Source organism: Sinocyclocheilus grahami, unplaced genomic scaffold (genome assembly GCF_001515645.1).
Source record: "Sinocyclocheilus grahami isolate Dianchi unplaced genomic scaffold, SAMN03320097.WGS_v1.1 scaffold1542.1, whole genome shotgun sequence".
NCBI lineage: Eukaryota > Metazoa > Chordata > Actinopteri > Cypriniformes > Cyprinidae > Sinocyclocheilus > Sinocyclocheilus grahami.
The window spans coordinates 96245-118642 of record NW_015506721.1 but is presented as its reverse complement, the minus strand read 5'-3'; the positions used below and the strand labels follow the sequence as shown (position 1 = coordinate 118642).

Here is a 22398-nt window from a genome sequence, read left to right as displayed (position 1 = left end):
ATAGAGCTTTGGATACACACACATTTGAAGTCACGCTCACGTCTATACTGCACTGACTGACGGAGATGCTGCTGTCAAAAACATCTGCTGGAGGAATTTCTGTGATATTTATGTTAGAAACATAATTGGTCTGATGTGAGTTCAAAAAGGAACTCCCCTTTTAAAAGATGGTTGTTTTCATCACAAAGTCATGCAATTTTAAAGGTCACATGGCTTTAGTGAAGACTGGAGCTGTTTAACAATGAATGAAGAGTCTATGGTGTGACAGTGTTTTTTTTGTTTGTTTTTTTTAAGCATGAATTATGTGTTTTGTTTTTGATTTATGCCCTTTCTGTTTTGCAGCCCATGGCCCTACACAATTTTCCAACGTGGCTTTGACTTGGTGATGGGAGAGCAGCCATCTGATCGCATTTTTAGGTAGGAAAGATCGCTTTATTTGTACTTTTTAGCTTGTGACCCAGTTCAAAATGAGAACTAAAAAGATATCTAAGTAGTGCGATGAACAATGTATACATACTGTAAAAACAGGACCAGTTAGTAGTAATTCCAAAAAAAAAAAAAAAGTTACTTCTGAGAAAACGGAACATTCTATTTTATATCACTGCATAAAATAAGCTTTAAAAAAAGGTGCTGACAAGTATGTAATGGGTTTCTGTTTAGACTGAGTAGCTTGTAAAATAGAGTACACTTATGTTGTCATTTTGGCTAAGCTGACATTTCTTTATTCAGCTTCAAAGAGCTCCTTTCACAGTTTAAATAAATGTACAAAGGCAGGGATTTAGACAATGTTTAGTCTATAACTGGAGACTCAAGACTAATCAGTGCATTGCTTTATGCACTGGAGATGTTTCAATCTGTGAGGTGTGCGTTTTGGAATATTTAGCAATGCTTATCCAATTGTAGCAACATATGGTTACCTTCAGTTGCCATGCACAATCTTAATGTTCTGAATTATTCATAGAGCTCATCCATGACATTCCGAAGTCCTTTGATTGTTCAACCCTAATTCGTTTGTACAAATCACAAGCAATTTATTTACAAATCGTATGAATCAATGTTCTTTCTCATTTGAAAACAACACGGGAGGGCATCTTGTAATTGGAATCGGAGTTATATCCCCAAAAGGTGTAAAATCTCATATCCCTTGGCTTTGGGCCACCAAACAAATACATTTCATTGGGACAATTAAATGTTTTATTTCCAAACAAACCTGCACAGACGTGAATGTTTGAGACGACTTGAATGAAAGATTTATTTTCAATTTCACACAGCTTTTCCTCATACATCATTGATTTGTGCCTTGAATGAATAGGAAAGGCCATAATCAATTTTGAATGCTTCACTTATTCATTTATATATCTAGCTTTCGATATCAGACTCGGAAATGATGTGACTGATATTTGTTAAACTTTTAAACTGGAACTATAAAATACAAGAATGAGAGCCGAAAATATGTTGTTATGGTGCAACTAACAGTCTGTATTTTTTAATCTGGAGTTTTTTTTCCCCGTTTTTTTTCAAACACTCTCTAATCTGATTTACTTTCCAATCGGCAAACCATTCAAAGATAGCTACTGTGTCTGTAAACATCTGGTGCAAACTTTGGTACACACATCAATATGTTGAATTCTGCTACTTGTAACAGAGCTGCTTATTATGGTTATTTCTTTACCATTCTGTTCTGAGGTTCCGTCTTTGTTTGTTATTGACTCAGTGTGCTGAGATATTTTAAAAGGTACCTTCACTTTTTTTGATGTGTTTTTCACTTTTAACTTCCACCTGCGACGAGGGAGTTTTATCCCTGCCTCAGTGTTTTGTTCGGTAATCCATTTACAAGTAATTTTCCTGCAAAACTCAATTGAAGCCGTTTCACACTAGCAGGCGACAATATTCAGATGTCAAGCTTCACATTACGTCCCCTTTTTCTTGAATCTGCATATTGCAAAACACTTGGGTGAGTTTTCAGCAAATCTGTGGTGTTCGACATTTTCTATTTGAGCTGTCATGGAATTCTGAAACGCATATGAGTATGGATTGCACTGACATTTCTGCCTCCAAGATTTGACAAGAAACTGTTACTTGAACAGATCAGTTTACCATTAACATCATATCTGACGAGGAAAAAAACGCTGTGTGCACATGAAATGATCCAGGTTTAATTTGATTTAATGTAAACGGTAGCTGATGATGGATGATATATTGACATAAATGAGCTTGTGGACTGATGAGCACAACTTGAAAAACAAGCTTGCTGTGTATTGCAGCATATTGTGGTCAGAATTCAGATGCAATTGCATTTTGCATTTTCTAGTAGTTTAAAATGTATGCATTAAATGCATATTTGTCTGTGCATTTTTTTTTTTTTTTCCCCACAAGTGGTGACAGTCCTCTTGTTATCGGTGTAAGAATTGTTCACAGGTATTTAACACATCTTGTGTAACAGATGTGTTAATAGGAATGGTCTTTCACGTGAAAATGCAAAGAAGATCCTTTTCATATGAAAATGTGCCATCTTTCCTGAAAAACGGCAAATATATTTTGATATGCATAATATATGTTGGTATTTCAGATGTTATTGAAAAGTAACTAATTTAAAGATGAGCATAGTATAATCTCTTTAAATATTTAAATATGAAATGTATCGTTATTTATATAGTTAGTGAAGAATATTGGTGTTGGTGCATTGCTGTCTGTGAGGTTTTAAATGTGAATTAAATGAGACTGTTAATAAATTGATTATATTTGGTCTTTTCCAGCATCTATTATTATTAGCCATGCATATACTGTGAGAGCACAACTACAATTGAAGAACCTGCATTTGAAACTACTTTAGGAAAATAAATAAATTAGGCGGTTGGTAGTGGCTTATTTATTCAAACATATAGGAAAAGATGCAAGTTTAATAGACTTAACTGTGATCAAGAAAAGCAATTTATTGCAGTGTATTAAACCGCAGCAGATGGAGAGCTCCATTTAGTACACGAGGAGGGTAATCTGAGGGTTATAGCTGCTTTTCTTTTTTTTTTTTTTCTTTTTTAAGAAGTTAATTCAGGGTTTCTTTTGTTAAGCATAGTATGTGATTCTTTTTCGACAGAAATTATTACTTAAGGTAGCATAACATTGATCAAAAGTGACTGTAAAGACTTAAATGTATAATTTTTCTATTAATCAAAGAACCCTAAAAATGTATCGTTTTCCACCAAATTATGAAACTTTTTTAACGTTGATAAAAATAAATGTTTCTTGCACACCAAATAATCCTATTAGAATGATTTCTGATGGATCACGTGACATTGAAGACTGGAGGAATGACTGCTGAAAATTCAGCTTTGCCTTCACAGGAATAATTTACATTTGAAAATATATTAAAATAGAAGACAGTAATAAATATTTCACCTTATTGCTTTTTACTGTATTTTGAGTATGTTTACTTGCATTATTTATTTATTATTATTATTTTAAATAAATGCAGCCTTGGTGAGCAGAAATGCCTTTTTTCAGAAATGTTAAATCATATTGATCCTAAACTTTTGAATGATAGTGTACATAAACAGCAACAGGAGCATAAATAAACCACAAACAGTAAAACAATACTCCTATAACGGTAACCACATAATTTATTCATGCCACAATGCGCACTGAGAGCTCATAAACCCTTAACAAATCAGCAACATTGTTAATTCTAAAGCGGTTTGCCTCAGTTAGCCTAGTTTGGACAACATTTAGATGAATATTGTCAGTCTAACAAGTGTTTTTATTATTATTATAATTTTTTTTTTTTTTTTTTACATATTCATCATGAGTCACTATTCTATTGTGACTAATGATAAAATATCATTATATTTGTACAGTGTAGGTTTAAATCAAATCTTCGCATGCATAATCCTGGAAAGCTAAAAGTGCTTCCAATAATGTAATCAGACAGTATTTTTTTTGCATAATGCATTTTATGCAAATAGAATTACCGGGGTGATTGTTTAGCTCATGTACATGCTGCTTTCTTGAGATGCATGGGTGGAATAAAATCATTTGAGTTTACAGGGGGAAAGTGAATGAATCAGCAAGTGATTGAATCATTCAAGTACATCCTGGCTATTCTTCACAGGAAAAAAAAAATACCTGTTCATATTCATGGCTTAGACTTTTTTCATTGTATGCAAGTCAATGCTGGACAAAACTGCGTTTAATTAAGTGTTATGACACCAAGTCGAAACCTCAGGATTTCAAAGTGAATTGAAGTGCAGTAAAACCGAGCTAGCTTGTAGATGTGCCAGTTTTCAATTACTCCCACAAACTCTTTGGACCTTCTGTTCTGGGCATTATTTTACAATGCTCAGTTGCTTTGTTTTTGTAGTCCTCTGGATATCCACCCACAAGTTGATCTTATCTGCCTGGACGTCTCTCAGCACTAAAACCAGGGGGGTGGGGGGAGATTTCAAGGTCAGATAAGCATTCCGGTAATGACTCAAGTTTTAAAATGCGCTACCGTTCCAGAGTGAAGGTCAAACTAAAAAATGTGGTTCTATTTGATTTTGCAGGGGAGAAGAGCAGCTATTTTTTTTTCCTGTCAACAATCAGTTTGAACCTTTTAGATGGATTTGTAAGAACACATTATTTGTTAAACACTTGCTCCACTGTGCAGAGGTGGATAAAATAAACCAAATTAATAGAAGTCTTTACATGCATGTGGGAGTCTCTCATGAGGATGTATGGATTTTTTTTTTCATGTCAAAAAACATTCAGTGAATATGAACATTAACGTGTCTTTTTTAAATGTGAAAATATGTCGTTCGTTGTTACCCTGGACACCACTATTGTTAGATTCCTACCCCGAATTTCATGAATCCTCGAGAAACTTTTACTTTCTTTTTTTGAATTGTAAAACTACTGTCATCCAAATGCCAATTGTATTGTCTCACAATGCAGCAGCCTGTAACAGGCTGAATGATGTAAAATGTTTTGTTTTTTTTGGTAACATGGTGAGAGGTTTTTGAAATATTCACTTTGCCTTTCTGTGTTTCAGATTCACATACACTCTTGGAGAAGGCATGTGGCTGCCACTTAGCAAAAGCTTTGTCATTCCTCCAGCTGAGCTGGCCATCAACCCCTCTGCAAAGTGCAAGACAGATATGACCGTCATGGAGGACGCAGTGGATGTCAGGTACTGTAGGAGATGATATTTTCAATCTTGGCTTGTTTCAAAAAAGAATAGCTGAGCATGATGACATATTGAAATGCATTATTTGATAGTTTGCCTAAAATTTTCAAAAAAAGTCCAAATAAAATAAACATTAGGGCTTATTTTAAGACCGATCCTTCAGCAGCCTTCCAGCCATCAGATTAATTTGTGATAATTGATCCTTCACTAAGCCACTAAATTGTTACCTAACATGGCAACTGTTGCCATCCACCATTTTATCATACATGTTTGTATTAGTCTTTGAAGGTCCATGGAGTTTAGAAAGTTTTAAATGGAATTTTACAGAAATTTATAATTTTTCCAAATCTTTAAATAAATCGTAAGAAATGCATGTTGCGTAACATCAGTAACCGCACCTGCGTTTGATCCAAGCTATAAAAATAAAATATTTACGTATTGATTTGAAACAAAATAAGGACGATAGTAAAGAGTTCATTCTTCACCACAGTAAATATGCTGTATGAACATCAGTTCACATAACTGTGCAATTTGACAATGTCTTTAAAGCTTATTTGAGAGAGTAACAGTAACCAAGGTGGGCAGAGCTTAGTGAAGGTTCACTCGTATGTGTTTTCCTTTTATATTATTTCTTCATAAACTTTGCAAAATAAAAAAATGAAAATAAAAAAAACAACTAAACACTCTAGAACAGTGGTTCTCTACTGGTTTGGCCTTGGGACCCACGTTTTCCCATGGTCATCAAGCCGCGACCCACTTACCATATATATGAAGAGTTAATTTGCAAAAAACGATAAACGGCACTTTAAAAAATAAAATAATAAATTGCCATTATTCTCCACATATAGCGCGATCTGAATCCTAAAAACGTTTTGTAAAAAAAGCCATCATGAACATACATGAACAACAATATCACATTAAACCACAGAAATTACAAAATGGCATTTCCCTTACATTCAACTCCACTTAGCAAAAGCTTTGTCATTCCTCCAGCTGAGCTGGCCATCAACCCCTCTGCAAAGTGCAAGACAGATATGACCGTCATGGAGGACGCAGTGGATGTCAGGTACTGTAGGAGATGATATTTTCAATCTTGGCTTGTTTCAAAAAAGAATAGCTGAGCATGATGACATATTGAAATGCATTATTTGATAGTTTGCCTAAAATTTTCAAAAAAAGTCCAAATAAAATAAACATTAGGGCTTATTTTAAGACCGATCCTTCAGCAGCCTTCCAGCCATCAGATTAATTTGTGATAATTGATCCTTCACTAAGCCACTAAATTGTTACCTAACATGGCAACTGTTGCCATCCACCATTTTATCATACATGTTTGTATTAGTCTTTGAAGGTCCATGGAGTTTAGAAAGTTTTAAATGGAATTTTACAGAAATTTATAATTTTTCCAAATCTTTAAATAAATCGTAAGAAATGCATGTTGCGTAACATCAGTAACCGCACCTGCGTTTGATCCAAGCTATAAAAATAAAATATTTACGTATTGATTTGAAACAAAATAAGGACGATAGTAAAGAGTTCATTCTTCACCACAGTAAATATGCTGTATGAACATCAGTTCACATAACTGTGCAATTTGACAATGTCTTTAAAGCTTATTTGAGAGAGTAACAGTAACCAAGGTGGGCAGAGCTTAGTGAAGGTTCACTCGTATGTGTTTTCCTTTTATATTATTTCTTCATAAACTTTGCAAAATAAAAAAATGAAAATAAAAAAAACAACTAAACACTCTAGAACAGTGGTTCTCTACTGGTTTGGCCTTGGGACCCACGTTTTCCCATGGTCATCAAGCCGCGACCCACTTACCATATATATGAAGAGTTAATTTGCAAAAAACGATAAACGGCACTTTAAAAAATAAAATAATAAATTGCCATTATTCTCCACATATAGCGCGATCTGAATCCTAAAAACGTTTTGTAAAAAAAGCCATCATGAACATACATGAACAACAATATCACATTAAACCACAGAAATTACAAAATGGCATTTCCCTTACATTCAACTTCCAAAAGTGCATTCATCTTTGCCATGTTACATTTAATTTAGTTGACTAGTGCTATACACTGTATTAACAAAAACATTAATGGCATAAATAAAAACACTTACACTGACAAGCTACGCAATATCGCGTTCATAATCGCAGATGAGTCATTTGATTATGAACATTTAATAATATTGCGTAGCTTGTCAGTGTAAGTGTTTATTTATGCCATTAATATAGCAGTGACCTACGGCTCTGTGTATTAAATGCCGCTCCATCTGAAAGCACGTGATTGAGATTTAATGTTCACAGAACCGGCTTTACTGACAAGATGCGCATGGCAATCGCATGCGATTTATTGTGCAGCCCTAATTTTTTTGTTTGTTGATCAAAGTACAAAATAGATGAGGAAAACTAGGATGCCAGGTGTATTCAAAGCGCCGCCATTACTGTATAGAGTGCGTGGAACAGTGCGCTGTGATTGGTTGTTACTGTTTACAGTGCGTGGAATGGTGCTCTGTGGTTGGTTGAGCGGATATATTGCATTCTGCAGAAAAGGGAGACTGGCGTTTGTCACGGTTTGGAAAAAAAGGGAGAAAACATGACAGAATAACTCTGTGGATATCGCATTTTGCGTAAAATTTTAAATTGACTTTTCAATACTGACCATATACAATACTGATTTTGGCGGAAACTCAGTTTTTCAAAAATGGCGTTTATCGCGTTTTGGAATCAAACTCTTCATATACATGCATGCATACATACATACATACACAGTGTGTGTGTATATATATATATATATATCTCATTTGTTAAAAAACAAAGCAAATTTATTTCACAAAAATTAAGTTAAGACCGTTAAGAATATGATTAATACTGAATAAACAGCCTATAAGGCAAGGCTATTAAATAGCAGTCCCAAACTACACTGAACAAAATTATAAACGCAACACTTTTGTTTTTGCCCTCATTTTTCATGAACTGAACTCAAAGATCTAAAACTTTTTCTATGTACACAAAAGGCCTATTTCTCTCAAATATTGTTCACAAATCTTGCTAAATCTGTGTTAGTGAGCTCTTCTCCTTTGCCGAGATAATCCATCCACCTCACAGGTGTAGCATATCAAGATGCTGATTAGACAGCATGATTATTGCACAGGTGTGCCTTAGGCTGGCCACAATAAAAGGCCACTCTAAAATGTGCAGTTTTATCACGCAGCACAATGCCACAGATGTCACAAATTTTGAGGGAGCATGCAATTGGCATGCTGACTGCAGCAATGTCCACCAGAGCTGTTGCCCGTGAATTGAATGTTCATTTCTCTACCATAAGCCGTCTCCAAAGGCGTTTCAATTATGCTGTCTAATCAGCATCTTGATAGGCCACACCTGTGAGGTGGATGGATTATTTCGGCAAAGGAGAAGTGCTCACTAACACAGATTTAGACAGATTTGTGAAAAATATTTGAGAAAAAGTCTTAGATCTTTGAGTTCAGCTCATGAAAAATGGGGGCAAAAACAAAAGTGTTGCGTTTATAATTTTGTTCTGTGTAGTTTGTTAATACAATTAAGTTGGTTTGAGCAAAGACTATAGAATACCCAAGACGTGTCACTCGTATAGTTTTGAAAAATGCAACACTTAATATGGCCGCTCAATCGCAGGAAGCCCCGCCTTCTGAAAGAGAGAGCCAATCGCAAAGCACGTCGCTGCAGCTGCTGTTAGAAGTCCCGGTTGCTATAGAAACAGTCAGCGTTCTGAGATGTGCGCTCAGGGGCCAGTTGCATAAACTTAGCCACCATGTTAAGACCTAGTAACTAGCAGTTGCCAAGGGGTAATCAGTCTTCCTTTTCCAATACAAATAAGAACAATCTACCTTTTCATAACTGAATTAAAAAAAGTCTTGAAGAAAAAAATTAGATGACTAGTCTAAACAGTTTATGCAACCGGCCCCAGGACTTCGCATGCACACTGGCTGATATAGCCTGAAAAATTAGCTTTTTATAACGCTATCTGAGCAAAAGAAACAACATTTATGACACAGTTGTTGTCAGATTTCATTGGTGATTTCAAATATAAAATTTAATCGTAAGCTTAGTGAACAGTTTTGGAGAATTTGATGTTTCCCCATTCAAAGTGATAGGAGCTGCACTTGCATGCCTGAGAGGCGTTTCAAAGATGTCCGCTGACTGACATGACTTGCCTTAAAGGGACTTTGGTTTGAGCCACCACAGTCATTTAAACATATAAAATGACACAAAGTGTCACATAGTATATAAATAACATGGTATGTTTGGGTTATGGAAACAACAGAGTTACCATGGTGAATATACAATACTAACATGAACTGTTAATGAAACGTGGAAACTGCTCCTGAATAGAATGAATATCATACCTTCATGCAAATCCTTCACAGCTAACACACGCAGTACCAGTTATGTGATTTATCGGTACTGTACTTTTATTTCACGCGTTGCATGCTTGTAGTTTCTGCGCTTTAGTGAAGTGATACAGCGCGGCGCCGCATTCGTGCGTGTTATTGAAGAGTGCGTGCTACGAGCATGGTGTAACATCTGGCAGGACAGGATATTTTGTTTTTCTGAGATGAGAGACTTTTTATTTCATAAGTTACGAAAATAATGATAGAATAATGACACTGACATAGTCTGTCAACATCTCATCTGACCGCAGATACTGAATCGGGACAGTGCATTTTTATCAGGCACTCTTTATTTAAACTACATCTGACAGAAGTGTCAACGGCTTTCATGCACGTCTTTTTAAAATAAAAGTCTTGCATCAGAAAAACATTAAGAATTAGAATCCAACTTTTTACCTCTAGGCAACTGAGCATAACAACTTACTGATCTAGGATGTCTTGGGTGTTTTTAGGTTGACTGGGTAATTGCAGTAAATTACAGGAACATGCCTGTTCAGTGCCTGTGGTTCCAGACTTTAAAGTAGCCTCTGTGTTTTCAACTCAACTGTCTTTAACTAAAGTAGATACAGTTAAAGGCTTTGTGAGTTAAATAAGGCTCTAAAACACTTGTCAAGATCCAGTTGTGTCTGTTATGTCATCCTGTAAATTTTAGTTCTTCAGAAATCCTGTTGAAATTCTTATTTTCAGTATTGAATATAATTGTGTAGCATCCATTGATTTAATTTAGCCGCTATACATGACATTGTTTGATTGTTATGACATTGTTTGATTGTTATTGTGTTCCTGTGGCTCAGTGGTAGAGCATTGTGTTAGTAGCGCAAAAGGTTGTGGGTTCAATTACCTAGGAACACACATACTGATTAAAAGAAGTATAGCCTGAATGCACTGGAAGTCGCTTTGGATAAAAGTGTCTGCTAAATGCATAAATGCAATGTTTGAATGGCACTTCTTGTGAGTTGTCAAATATGAGGATGATTTACTAGTAAAGAATTACACTGAGCCCCTTTATTGAACTACAACTCGTTAAAATTTCAGACCAAAAGAGGTGACTTGTATTTTTGTTTATTTATTTTTGTAAAGCCTCAAAATTGATGTGGCTTGACATTATCCAGACCTTGCAGGGGCTTTGAATGCATTGCCAAAGGGCACATGCTGATTTGATTAATTTGTTTTTAACCCAAAATTGATTCATTTTGTGATTAGTCTCTCACTGAATTATCATGGTAGCTGGTGCTTAAAGGAACTTTTAAATATTTCAGTGCTCAGGGCCTTAAAGGCAGTAAAATGGAAAAGTTACTTTTGGAAATTCAATTATAGATATGGTTTTGTTCATAAGAAATCATAAAGTTGGAAATAACCTATAAAACATGCTGCTGTTATCCTCAGAAAAAAAATCACTGTCTGATGTTAATTAAAAGAGACCTTGCTGTTAAAGTTGAATCTAGTTAGTAATTTCTGTCTCTAATTAACTTACTGTCCATATAACTAACACACACACACACACACACACACACACACACACATGCATACTGTACACACACTTTTTTTTTTTTTTTGTGGTTTTTCATTTGGCTGCTATTGTCTTTCCACTTTTTTATTTTTTTTAAAGACATGTTCATGGAGGTGTTATTTATATATAAATACCAATATACTGTATATGTGGTGAAAAGTAAAATTTTCTTTGCTCTATCTTAAATTTTATTCCTTTTGAAAGGTCCTCTAAGTGTGTCCTACTGATCTCTCGCAGAGTGACTAGTTTCGCAGGGTCCACCATACAAAATTTGGCAGGCCATATGGTCTCCTGTCCTTATGCTTGCTGAATATTGCCTCAGTTCCGAGTGTTTTTCAGAGCACTGGAATATTTCGAAGTAACTCTTACCATGGTAATAAATATTCGTCAAAGAGATAATGTACTGCCTGATCTTTAAAGGAACAGTTCACCCAAATATGAAAATGTTGTCATTTACTTTCTTCTGCAGGATATATAAGAAGTATCCCTACCCCTATCTGGGGTAACATTAGATGAACTGATGAAAGTAATTGATTAAATAATTTTCATTTCTGGGTGAACTATCCCATTTAAGGACTATTTAATTGAGTCATATATGTAAAACCCAAAGGGGTACCATTAAACCTAAAGAAGAAAAAAAGGAATTTATAACCTCAGCGGCACCGTTAATATGAGATATTAAATAATTTGGCTGGCTAGAATTTATTGACTTGGCATAGCCTACTTGTGAAAGTAGAGAGAAATTATATATTTAAGCATCATTACTTGCACTGATCATCTTTGACCACTTTTAAAGCTGTAATTATTCCTTAGAGAATTCAATTAGTATAATAACACGTTTTTATGATATTTTTAATGTCTGTGGACTGCAATTCCCCGCGCTAGCCAGAGCCTGCTTGTTTGGAAAATTACCATAGCTGTCGACTTCGTACATCACACAGTACATATTTGTTCATTTCAAGCACAGCAAACACATTTCACTACCATTGTGCAAGTGAACCAGTACACCGCTTCTACTCCCAGCAGCATAATCTGATCCAAGGAAAAGCAATCTTGGAACTGCACAGAACAATCAGTTTAGAGAGAATACAGTGTAGAGTAGACTATGTATTGGTGTCTATAAAGGAGATGTTTGGAATGTCATTGCATTTATGTTTCAGCAGGATTGTTCACCAGGGTTCTGTGAAAATAGGTGGTCTGCAGTAAGACCCCAGGGGGCCTGCCAAGTATTGTTTGAAATTTATGTCTAAAACTACATTTAAATGTAATGTACAATGACACAACTGACACACTAATGTACAGTTGATGTAAAGTACATCAACTGACAATATCAGTCTGGCTAATGCTGACAATTTTTCAGTGATTCTTTCTGCAGGTTACATAGTTTAGTTACACCAGTAGGTGTCGACATGTGACTCTTTAAGAGTGAGTCAGAGAATCATTAGGTCAGCTGATTCATTCGAACACAGTGATTCATTCAGGAATGAAACAAGTGACTGCCTTAATTAGTGAGACATTGATTCATTCAATTAAATGATTAATTAGTAACACCAAATAATTTACTATAGGAACAAATTAATCATTGAATTATTCACTCAACCAATTCATTCAAAAGTGTTGATTTATTTAGCCAAAGCAGCTCTGCTGTGACTTTGGAACTATTTTTGTTGGTGGAGGAAAAATGGACAAAGCAACATTGTGTCTAAAATGTAAGTTACTCAATATCAACTTGTTTATTGAGCTGTTTTACAAAAGCAAAACTAACCTGTTGTTGTTGTTATTATTATTATTAATATTGTTATTATGCAAAGCTGACTGCAACATCTCCAGTTACTATGAAGGTTTTAGGACTATATCACTGATTAGTGTTTTAACTTTTGATTAAAAAGTATTATGTATCACATTTGTCACAGAGTGAATCTTCTATTACTTGGATGGCCTTCTTTATTACAGTCTTAAGTGAAGGTTAATTTTAATTACTTCTTGCTGCTGTTGAAAAGAAGTGTTCAGTGTCTAGTCTGAAAATGCTTGCTTTGTATTTGGAGTTGAGCTACTAATTAGAGCTTCCACAAACTTTCTGTTCTAAGCCTTGCCAATTGAGATCCTTTGTTCACAGAGGTAGATTTGTCTCAATTTGTTCAAAGTGCCCTCATTACCGTGGAATGGGAGTCATTATATATTCTGCCTTATTACGATAACATCTTCCCCTAACGGCCATAACATCATGGCTTTAAAAAGTCTGCCTCCTCTTGTACTAGCAGTATTGTGCTAAGATTGGTGAGAGAGGGAACCTGAGGTGAGAACTGCAGTGTTTTTTTATTAAGTAAGGTTGACATTTCCTGAGAATCTCCAGTGATTATAGTTCACTGTGAAATGTGTGATGCTTGCGTTTTAATGTATTAATTTATTTTTAAATATGAGGAATCCTTGATCTTTTTAGCAGGATAGATACTTTTATTCCCTTCTTTATTTTTAACAATGTCCCCAGACATTCCATTCTGACCTCAACATTACAAGTGACGCATTTCATCATAGACTGTTGTGTGAATCTGAAGGATTAAGAAAACTAACAGCAGCAACGATAGACGGTTAAATCCTAATGGTGGAGAGAAGTGGAAAGTAGTCATGAAAAAGTTTTCAGGACATGCCTGAATGCATGATCTGAAAGTGTAGCCTCTAATTCCTTTTTTCTCTGTTTCTCTGTTTTTATATTTATGCATGCACTCATTTGATTGTCATTTGCATAATTTTTAAACACTGACAGACTGTGTCTCCACTTGGCTTTGAGACCGGATTCATTGGCCACTTCATAACAGAAAAATAGGAAAAACAAAACTTGGAACGTAAGGCAGTATTTCTGTCTTGAAGCCGAAATCACAGTAGCAGAACTATGAATCCATTTATCACAGCACTCCACTTCTCCAGCAGCCTGGTGATTTCACACTCTTAAAATATATTAGACAATAAAAGGTCACTGGTTTGCTCCTTCATCATGACCACTGCCCATTCATATTTCATAGTAATGATAAATATTTGGATGTTTCAAGTGCTCTAGAAAGGGAAAAAAATAAATAAATGTAACCCAATACAATTTTTCAGCCACACAGCTAAAACCAAGGTCAGAGCAATGGAGTTCATCTGTTCAAGGTTTAGCCTTCAGTGCTGTTGTTTACTTTTGCTGCTTTGGAAAGCTTTTCCCGTTAGCTGGATTTATGGTAGTGTAGTGAAGACACAATAGTCAGTTTTAGCTTTACGTTACTTGCCTCTTTGATATCCAGTTCTTTACTTTTTTTATGTATTGGATAAAGTGAATATAATGTAATATAATAAACAAGCAGATTATAGTTACATATTGTCCTAATGACGGCTAAAGATGCTAGAGGTTGTTTGCAGTATTGACCTGCCATTACTAACTGAGTTTTCTCTGCATCATTGTTCATCAGGGAGGAGCTGATGATTTCTTCGTCCTTTGACAGTCTAGAAGTGCTGCTCGACTCTTTTGGCCCGGTGCGCGACTGCTCAAAAGACAATGGAGGCTGCAGTCGAAATTTCCGTTGCATCTCTGATCGCAAATTGGACTCCACTGGCTGTGTGGTGAGTTGTCGTTGCCTGTCTTATTTTTAGGGTTGTGAATAAAAATAATAAAGCAAGTGTGTGTGTGTGTGTGTGTGTGTGTGTATGTGTATAGTAGTAAAAATTGAGAAAATCCCCCAAATGAAGAGAATTTATTTATTAATTCAATTTTATTATTATTTATTTTTTATTAATTTGCCTAAGACTTTAGAAGTCCATATATCATTAGTTTTATATTTATAGTATATAATAGTTATATTTCAGCATTGATAATTTAATGACTAATACTTTTTTTAATGATTTAATTACACATTTTTAATATTAATCTGACGGCTCCAGTTTTTTATTATTTTTTTTGTCTGTCACCCTTTGAAATCTATCTCCTTTCTTTTCTTTTTCTGCTGTCTTGTAATCTCTGTATTGATGCAGACTTCTGTTTAGTTGTTTACATACTGTCGTTGACTCAAAACAGAGATAAAAAGCCATTTTGACGCCTGTATCGCCATAAACTTTACAGTGTTTATACAAATTTGAAGAAAGAACACCCTCTTGTTCTCAATTTCAAAAAAAAAAACATTTACTTTTCTAAGTTAGGGCTTCCTTGTCTGCCGAAGGAGTTTGTCACTTACCATGAAAAATCGCATTTGTTTCTTCCATTTCTTTTTCTTTTACATCGCACTCACTCTCTCGTCCTCGCTTGTGGCTGTTAAGCAGCCATGAAATGAGCCAGGGGCTCTGATTTCACTCACCATCTGGCTGAGGTACGCTTAAAGTGTTTGATTTCTCACTCTGGCATGCACCATGATTAGTGTGTTTGGCTGGCCCTGCTGATGGGAGGATTGTTTCAGCCAGGGTTTATGAAAAGTGCTGTGTCTCATCCATCTTTCTGACACTCACTTCATTCATGATCTCCTGCTCATGTTTATGAACATGCGAATCAGGGTTTGTGCAGGTACATGTCTAACACAGACCTTATTAGATAACTATTCCTGTTCATTGTGATGTTTCATTTGAGAGATATATGCTTTGATTGTATTTTCTGAATACTGAATGACAATGGGTGCCATGCATCATTCTGATTGGTTTGGTATTTGTTTTGTTCTGTTTGGTTTGGTATTTGTTTGTTTGCTTTTTGTTTGTTTTACCAACTTAACATTTCTTTAAATCAGTGCAATACTTGTTGTTCTAGTTTTTATTTAGAATGCAAATGATGCGCAGAGTTAAACACCTGACTTAATATATGTATATTTTTAATAAACCAAACAAAACTGCAACTGAACTTGACAGTCAGTGGTCACCATGCTTTTGTTGTATTCAATGTGGAAAAATCATAGGAGCAAAATCAGGGTTGGCAGATCAAAAAGGGTTACAGTGTAGTGCACTGCTGACAAGCATACTATAATAATTTTAAAGTTTATAAAGTTCTGTTATTTTCAATCTGATGTAATGTTTTATTTTGTCCTAATAAATACAGCTCTTACGAATGTGAATGTATTTGTAAATATCTTATGTCTGTTTTGATGCAAGCATAAAATGACCCTTGCATCATATTTGTAGATTATATTAAACTGTACACGGTAATTTAATGAGTTTCTGTTTCTTGTTATACTCGTGAGAGGCTAAAGTAAATAAATTGTAAAGACAAATTTATGCCCCCACGGTGATGGAACAGCCAAATCAAAAGAATTACATTAGCATGTTTTCTAATAGTATTTGCAAGCATGCATTAAAACCAAAACATAATTTGGGGGAGGTATTCATAGGTCATTGTAGGTTGACAATAATTGATGAGGGGGAGGAGTCAGTAAATGATTGACAGATGAGGTCATTGAACCACAAAATTCTGCTGAGTCTTCTTTCTTGTATTTGCATACTGAATTGTGATTGATTGATCTCTTCTGTCTTGTCTCTATTTTCGTATATTATTTTGCTTCCTTGCGAGCACTTATATTTCCTTCAGGTAAAGCTGGACGGACAGCACCAAACCTGCTGTTAATGAAACAGATGTTATGGCCTTCTCAATATTTTACAGACATTTCAACTCTAAATTCATCCTGCTCTTCTTAATCATAACACACCCTTCTGTTGAGCCCGTAGCTTGATGTTTTGTAATTAACAGATGACTGAAGCTATAAAAATGATGCTTCAATCTGTCCAATCATAAGAGCTCGCTACGGGCCCCCCAGAGAGCCTCATTCCCCCCCTAATCAATTAACACCTTGTCTGAGGACAGCAGTGCTACTGCTGCTTCTGTGTTTTAATATCGCAGTCTGCGTGAGCGGGCTCGTTCCGATCTGCTCTGTCTAGCTGATGTATGGCACTCCTGGGGAGAGGAACAGTGCACTAGTTTGGAGATACTCTGATAATCGCTAAATGATGATGTGATTAATTAGTTCCTTTCCCTCCAGCACACTAGGTGTTGAGTGCTTTTGTGGGACATAGAGGGGTGCCCGTCATCAATCCAGCTATCCACATGAAAAACAAATTGGCTCCTCTCTAGATCTAAGCGAGCCTGCCAGACGTGTTCAACAGAGACTTTTTGATGTTGCTGACAAATGCTGGTACAGTAACTGTCTGTATGTGAATTAATTATGTGAATGTATGTGTTAGTAGTGTATAATATCAGAATGGCAATGAATTTCAATGCTATGCCGGTTTAATGCAAAACTCTTAATTAATAAAAAAAAGAGAATTGAATTGAAAAACTACCATTATTATTTTTTCCACCAAATATTTTATATGTATTTTTAAATAGATAAATAATAAAGACATACTGTACATTTTAAAACTCTTTTTATGTATATATTTCTCCATTAACTGCAACTTTTGCCTCAACAAACTACTCATTTACTGCTTATTAATTGTTAGTAGTACTAATAAACAGCCAATATGTTATTAATAGGCATGCTAATAAGCATAGTTAGTGAGAATTGGTCCCTATACTAAAGTGTTACCATACCTGTGTATATATACACACACTTTAGAGAATGGTAGCATCATTAATATTCAAACTAATAATTATTATTCGTAGTAATATTTACTATTACTATTTAATTTTACTATTAATTATATATTAAAATGTGCTATTATTTGAAATGTTTGAAATTGTTTATTTAAAAAAAAAAAAAAGTATTTCAAAAGTGTATGAGTATAAATAAGTATTACAGTATAACCTGACTGCTGAGAGCAAGTTTAAGTTGAGGTCATCCACTGGAGGTAGAGTTCTCTGTTTCTTACTGATGCATTCCATCTCTCTTTGACAGCCTGCTCACAATCTCCCCAAAAGCTGCTCTGTCTCCTATCATGTTCTGGCTGTTAAGCACTTCTGAGTTACTAGTCAATACTTGGCAAAGGTCTCCTGAGTGCAAACTCTGTGGGAGTGATCCAGATGCGCAGCAGGGAGGAAACGCCACTGTTTGTTTTTTAAATTTTCTTTTCCTTCCAGGATCAAAAGGTGGCTTTAAAGGACTGTGTCCATCTCTGTTACTATCTGCTATAGAGGGACAGTCAAGGCCAGCAGGAATACTTGGCCATGCTAATGTACCAAGCTACAGTCCCTAAAGCAAGATTTATAATATGATGGAACAATTAAGGTTGACCATTGGCATACTGAATCCCAAGAAAAATTATATTTGCAAAAAAACCTTGCCAGGAAGGTAACACTAATTTGTTAACTTTGTTATTAATTAAATGTAGTGCCATTTGTACAAATAATTGCTGCTGTAGTTTTGGCTATTTGAAAACGGGTTTGATTTAAACTTCTGAAATGTAATTTAAGCTTAATAAATGTAATTACACTGATTTGCTGATTGCTTTGTTGTAACAGTCAGCGTGCAGTGCAAAACTGTTAAAAAATAATGGCAATCTGTTGTTTCATTATCAGGGTGAAAATAACACTTTTTTTTTTTTTTTGTATATTCTATCAATGGACTTACAAACTACGTCAGTAAATTTTGATCCCTTGTGGTTTTCTGCATGGTTTTATGTGTCAAGAAACAAAGCACCTGACAGTCTTCCACACTGGCACAATTCAGCGCAGTTAATGTTAAATTGTATTCTCTCTCTCTCTCTCTCTCTCTCTCTCTCTCTCTCTCGTGTGTGTGATCTGATGTTTCTATAGCAACTGTTCACTTCAGTTTTCTTTACAGATGTGGTGCATGTCTGACTGATCAGAAGAAATGGACAGCACCTGAGTTAAATATATGAGCGTCACAGCAAAGGGTCTGAATACTTTGGATAAGTGTTTTGTCTTCTATTGTTCTCCCTTTTTTTATGGCTTTTTGGCAGTTTTTAGATTTACATAGCTTATCCGACAGTCTGAAAGGGATTTGTTCCTATATGACAAAATCACATGGGCAATTCTCTTAAGCGTTGGAAAGCTGTGGGACTAGATCCCCATTTGGAAACGAGATTAAAAGGCTCAGTAGTTCAGGGCTTTTTCAGTTTCTTGAATTTGTAAAACCTTCATGACTTCTCTGGCATGTCTCACCATGTCCTCTGTGCTACAAAGTGTTTTTCAATCAAGGGTGCTTTGAGCTCAGATAGAAGACTGCAATAATATTGAACTTTGGCTCAGGAATTGCATTATTCACTGTGAGACTGACAAAAAAATGTGCTGATTTTTAAATTTATTTTATTTATTATTATTATTGCATTGGACAAGCTATGTTCCAGCCGTTTTCATGTACACATTCTTTGGTAAGTCATTGTCTTCAAATTTGAGAAGTGCATTTTAAGTAATTATTATAAATTGCTAATTTCCTCACACTATTGCTTTGACTCATCCATTCTTTTTAAATCCATGGTCACAAAGAAAACATTGCAATAGAAGGTAGAATTAATCACCGTAAATATGTATTTGACCTCAGCTGGCACTGAGGCATTTCACATTTTAGCCCACTAAAAAGATAGCTAACTGACAAAATCAATACGGATGCATCCAGGGACAAGATGTGCTACTAAGATGCATTACCAACATCTGGGCTTTGATCCCTAATACGAATGAGGTCAAGTGAAAGGGTGGTGGTCAGAAAATGTGTTTTACACCTAACCTGCCACTGAAGAAACTGGGGAAGCGAGATGGTGAAGGGTATATCATGCTGTGATGGACTTATTTGTCATTTTCCTGTACTTTTTTTTTTTTTTTTACTCTCAAAACCTTGTATTAATAGCCTAAAAGTATTAGCAATTTAATTATAAGATAGGAAAAATAGTCTTTAGTTTCATTTTGTTAAGGAGCTATACAATTTTACTCTCTCTTAATGCGTTTTATTATAAAAGCTGCTTAATGCTTGAATCAACCCACTGTGAGCGAAAATTATGCCCTTTCAACCTGATTTTAATGATTTTCGAATAGAGAATGACTAATTGTAGAGAAGATTGTTCTTTTGTAGAAATTTCACTCAAAATACTGGAGAAATTCAATTGTTTTGCTTTCTCGTTACAAAATATGGATTCCTAGGAAACATTTCTGAACAGTTGCAGGCATGTTTCATGTAACCATCTTGAATCTACAGTATGGGCACCTGCCGCAATAAATGCATGACATGAAGCTTATAACTTAAGGTGTGAAGGCACATTTTATCCCATTTTCCAGGCAGGTAAAAATCAACCTGTCAAATCCCCTTTGAAGTCAAAAGCTGACAGAAAATATTGTGTGAACGTGGCATCACTAGCTTGGGGAAAAGACTGAAAACAGGCATGGAGTTGAGAAGGTAGAGTAACTTCAGTGTTAGGGGATGTTATTTTTAAAGGAGACCTATTATGCCCCATTTTACAAAATGTAATATAAGTCTCAGATGTCCCTAGAATGTGTCTGTGAAGTTTCAACTCAAAATACCCCACAGATCATTTATTGTATCATTTTGAAAATGCGTATTTGATTGGAAGCAGAAACATGCTGTTTTTGAGCATGTCTCTTTAAATGCAAATGAGCTGTTGCTCCCCGCACCTTTTCCAGAATAGGGCTGTGCTTTTACATCTCGTACCTCAGATACTCTGCTAAAAAAACAACAACAACAACGTCTGTTTGGTTTTGATTATGTCTATAGTGCTGAAATCATGCATTTTAAACCATATTAATTTAAATTTCTGATATATGGTTTTCTGAGTGCACACATCCGAAGCAAACACACAGAAAGCAGCTGTCACAGTATGTGAGTACTAAACGAAGTTCTCTTTCATGTCTTAATGTGCTTAAACTGTAAAATACACAAGTTTGTTAAGAACGCACGAGTTACAAAAACAGTTGGTTATGTCTGTGAAGGTAAACAGCTGGGAAAGAAATTGCATGTTTATATTAGATCTGTGTGGCAGCAGCGTAATACAGTAAATAAATCCGTAAATCCACTGCTCTCATGTCTCCTCTGAGGCTGGGACTCTAAACTGTGTGCTGTGCTCATCAGTGCAGCCAAAGACAGAACAGTTAGAATGGTTTGCTCGAACTTTTGCCATGGCATAGAACTGTTACACCATTGTCGTTTGCGAAAACACAATGGTAAATTTCACAAATAATCACAAAGAAATGTCAAGTAACAATTAAACATGAAATTCTGAAGTAGAAAGACTGAAATGGTATTTTTTTGTAAAACATACATCTTGTATTTAGTTTTATTTACAACTTTTTTTACAGTGTAGACTTACAGTATATCTGTTCTACTACCTATTTTACATCATGTCTAATGGTACTCTTGAAATGTTATTAATATTTGAAAACTTTGTTCCACCAATGATTATTTGTTGTAACACTTTTTGAGATTTTCCCCCTCTTTTTTTTGGTTGAAAGGTTTTAACATTAGTGGCTGTCAGTGGCATTGTGGGTGATTGAGTGATGAAGGTTTTAGACCAGCCTGCAATGTGTCCGGTTTTTTTTTATTATTTTTTTATTTTTATTTATTTTTTGCTTTCCTCCACAGGAACGTTTCTGTCACTATATACTGTATCTGTTGAATACAAAGATTTGAGCAACCTCAGATTGGCTCTTTTTTCTTTTGATAATGGTAAACTGGGGGTTCTACTGCGTATAGTACAGTAGCTGAAACACTCAACAAAACATTCAGGACCTTTTACATTGCTTTTTAAAAACAACACTACTAGCAAAAACTAGATTTCAAATCTTAAGCACAATTTAACATGGAAACCCAAACACAATAGTACAACACACTGTAACACATGCATTAGCAGCTTATTTATTATTGCGAATATGCTGAAATTGCCACATACCAAAGATAAAGGGGTATTATGATAGATCAGAGAATGTTTAAAAGTCTTTTTTATTTATTTATCTCCCCCCCAGTGTCCTCCTGGTTTGAGCCCGATGAAGGATGGCACCGGTTGCTATGACCACCACATTGGCATTGACTGCTCTGACGGCTTTAATGGGGGCTGCGAACAGCTGTGCCTTCAGCAGCTGGCACCTCTGGAGGAGGACCCTACTCTCTACAACATCCTGATGTTCTGCGGGTGAGATTACACACTCTACACACACATACAGACTGTATGATAACTAGATCTGGACATGTTATCAGGGCTTTCTCAACCATGTTTTTTTCTTTCATGCTTTTTTAAAACAGCAGGGTACGTGCTGGTATTTACACCTGATATTTTTTTGAAGACTTTCTGATGTTTTCTGTTGAATAATTATCAGAAATTCACAGTTAGTGCATTATGGTTAGTTCAGCTGATTATTCATGTAGTTCACACACAGCACCTCACAGTT

At 35.4% G+C, this 22398-nt stretch overlaps 1 protein-coding gene across 1 annotated transcript in view; it reads left to right on the top strand.

Annotated features, from left to right (window-relative positions):
* The window catches only part of LOC107571040 (astrotactin-1-like), a 125497-nt gene that overhangs the window by 51955 nt on the left and 51144 nt on the right, over positions 1–22398 (top strand). The window contains exons 9-12 of the mRNA XM_016257324.1: positions 343–417; positions 5024–5161; positions 14552–14702; positions 21976–22142. Coding sequence (XP_016112810.1) covers positions 343–417; positions 5024–5161; positions 14552–14702; positions 21976–22142 — 531 coding nt within the window. The remainder of the gene's footprint in view (positions 1–342; positions 418–5023; positions 5162–14551; positions 14703–21975; positions 22143–22398) is intronic.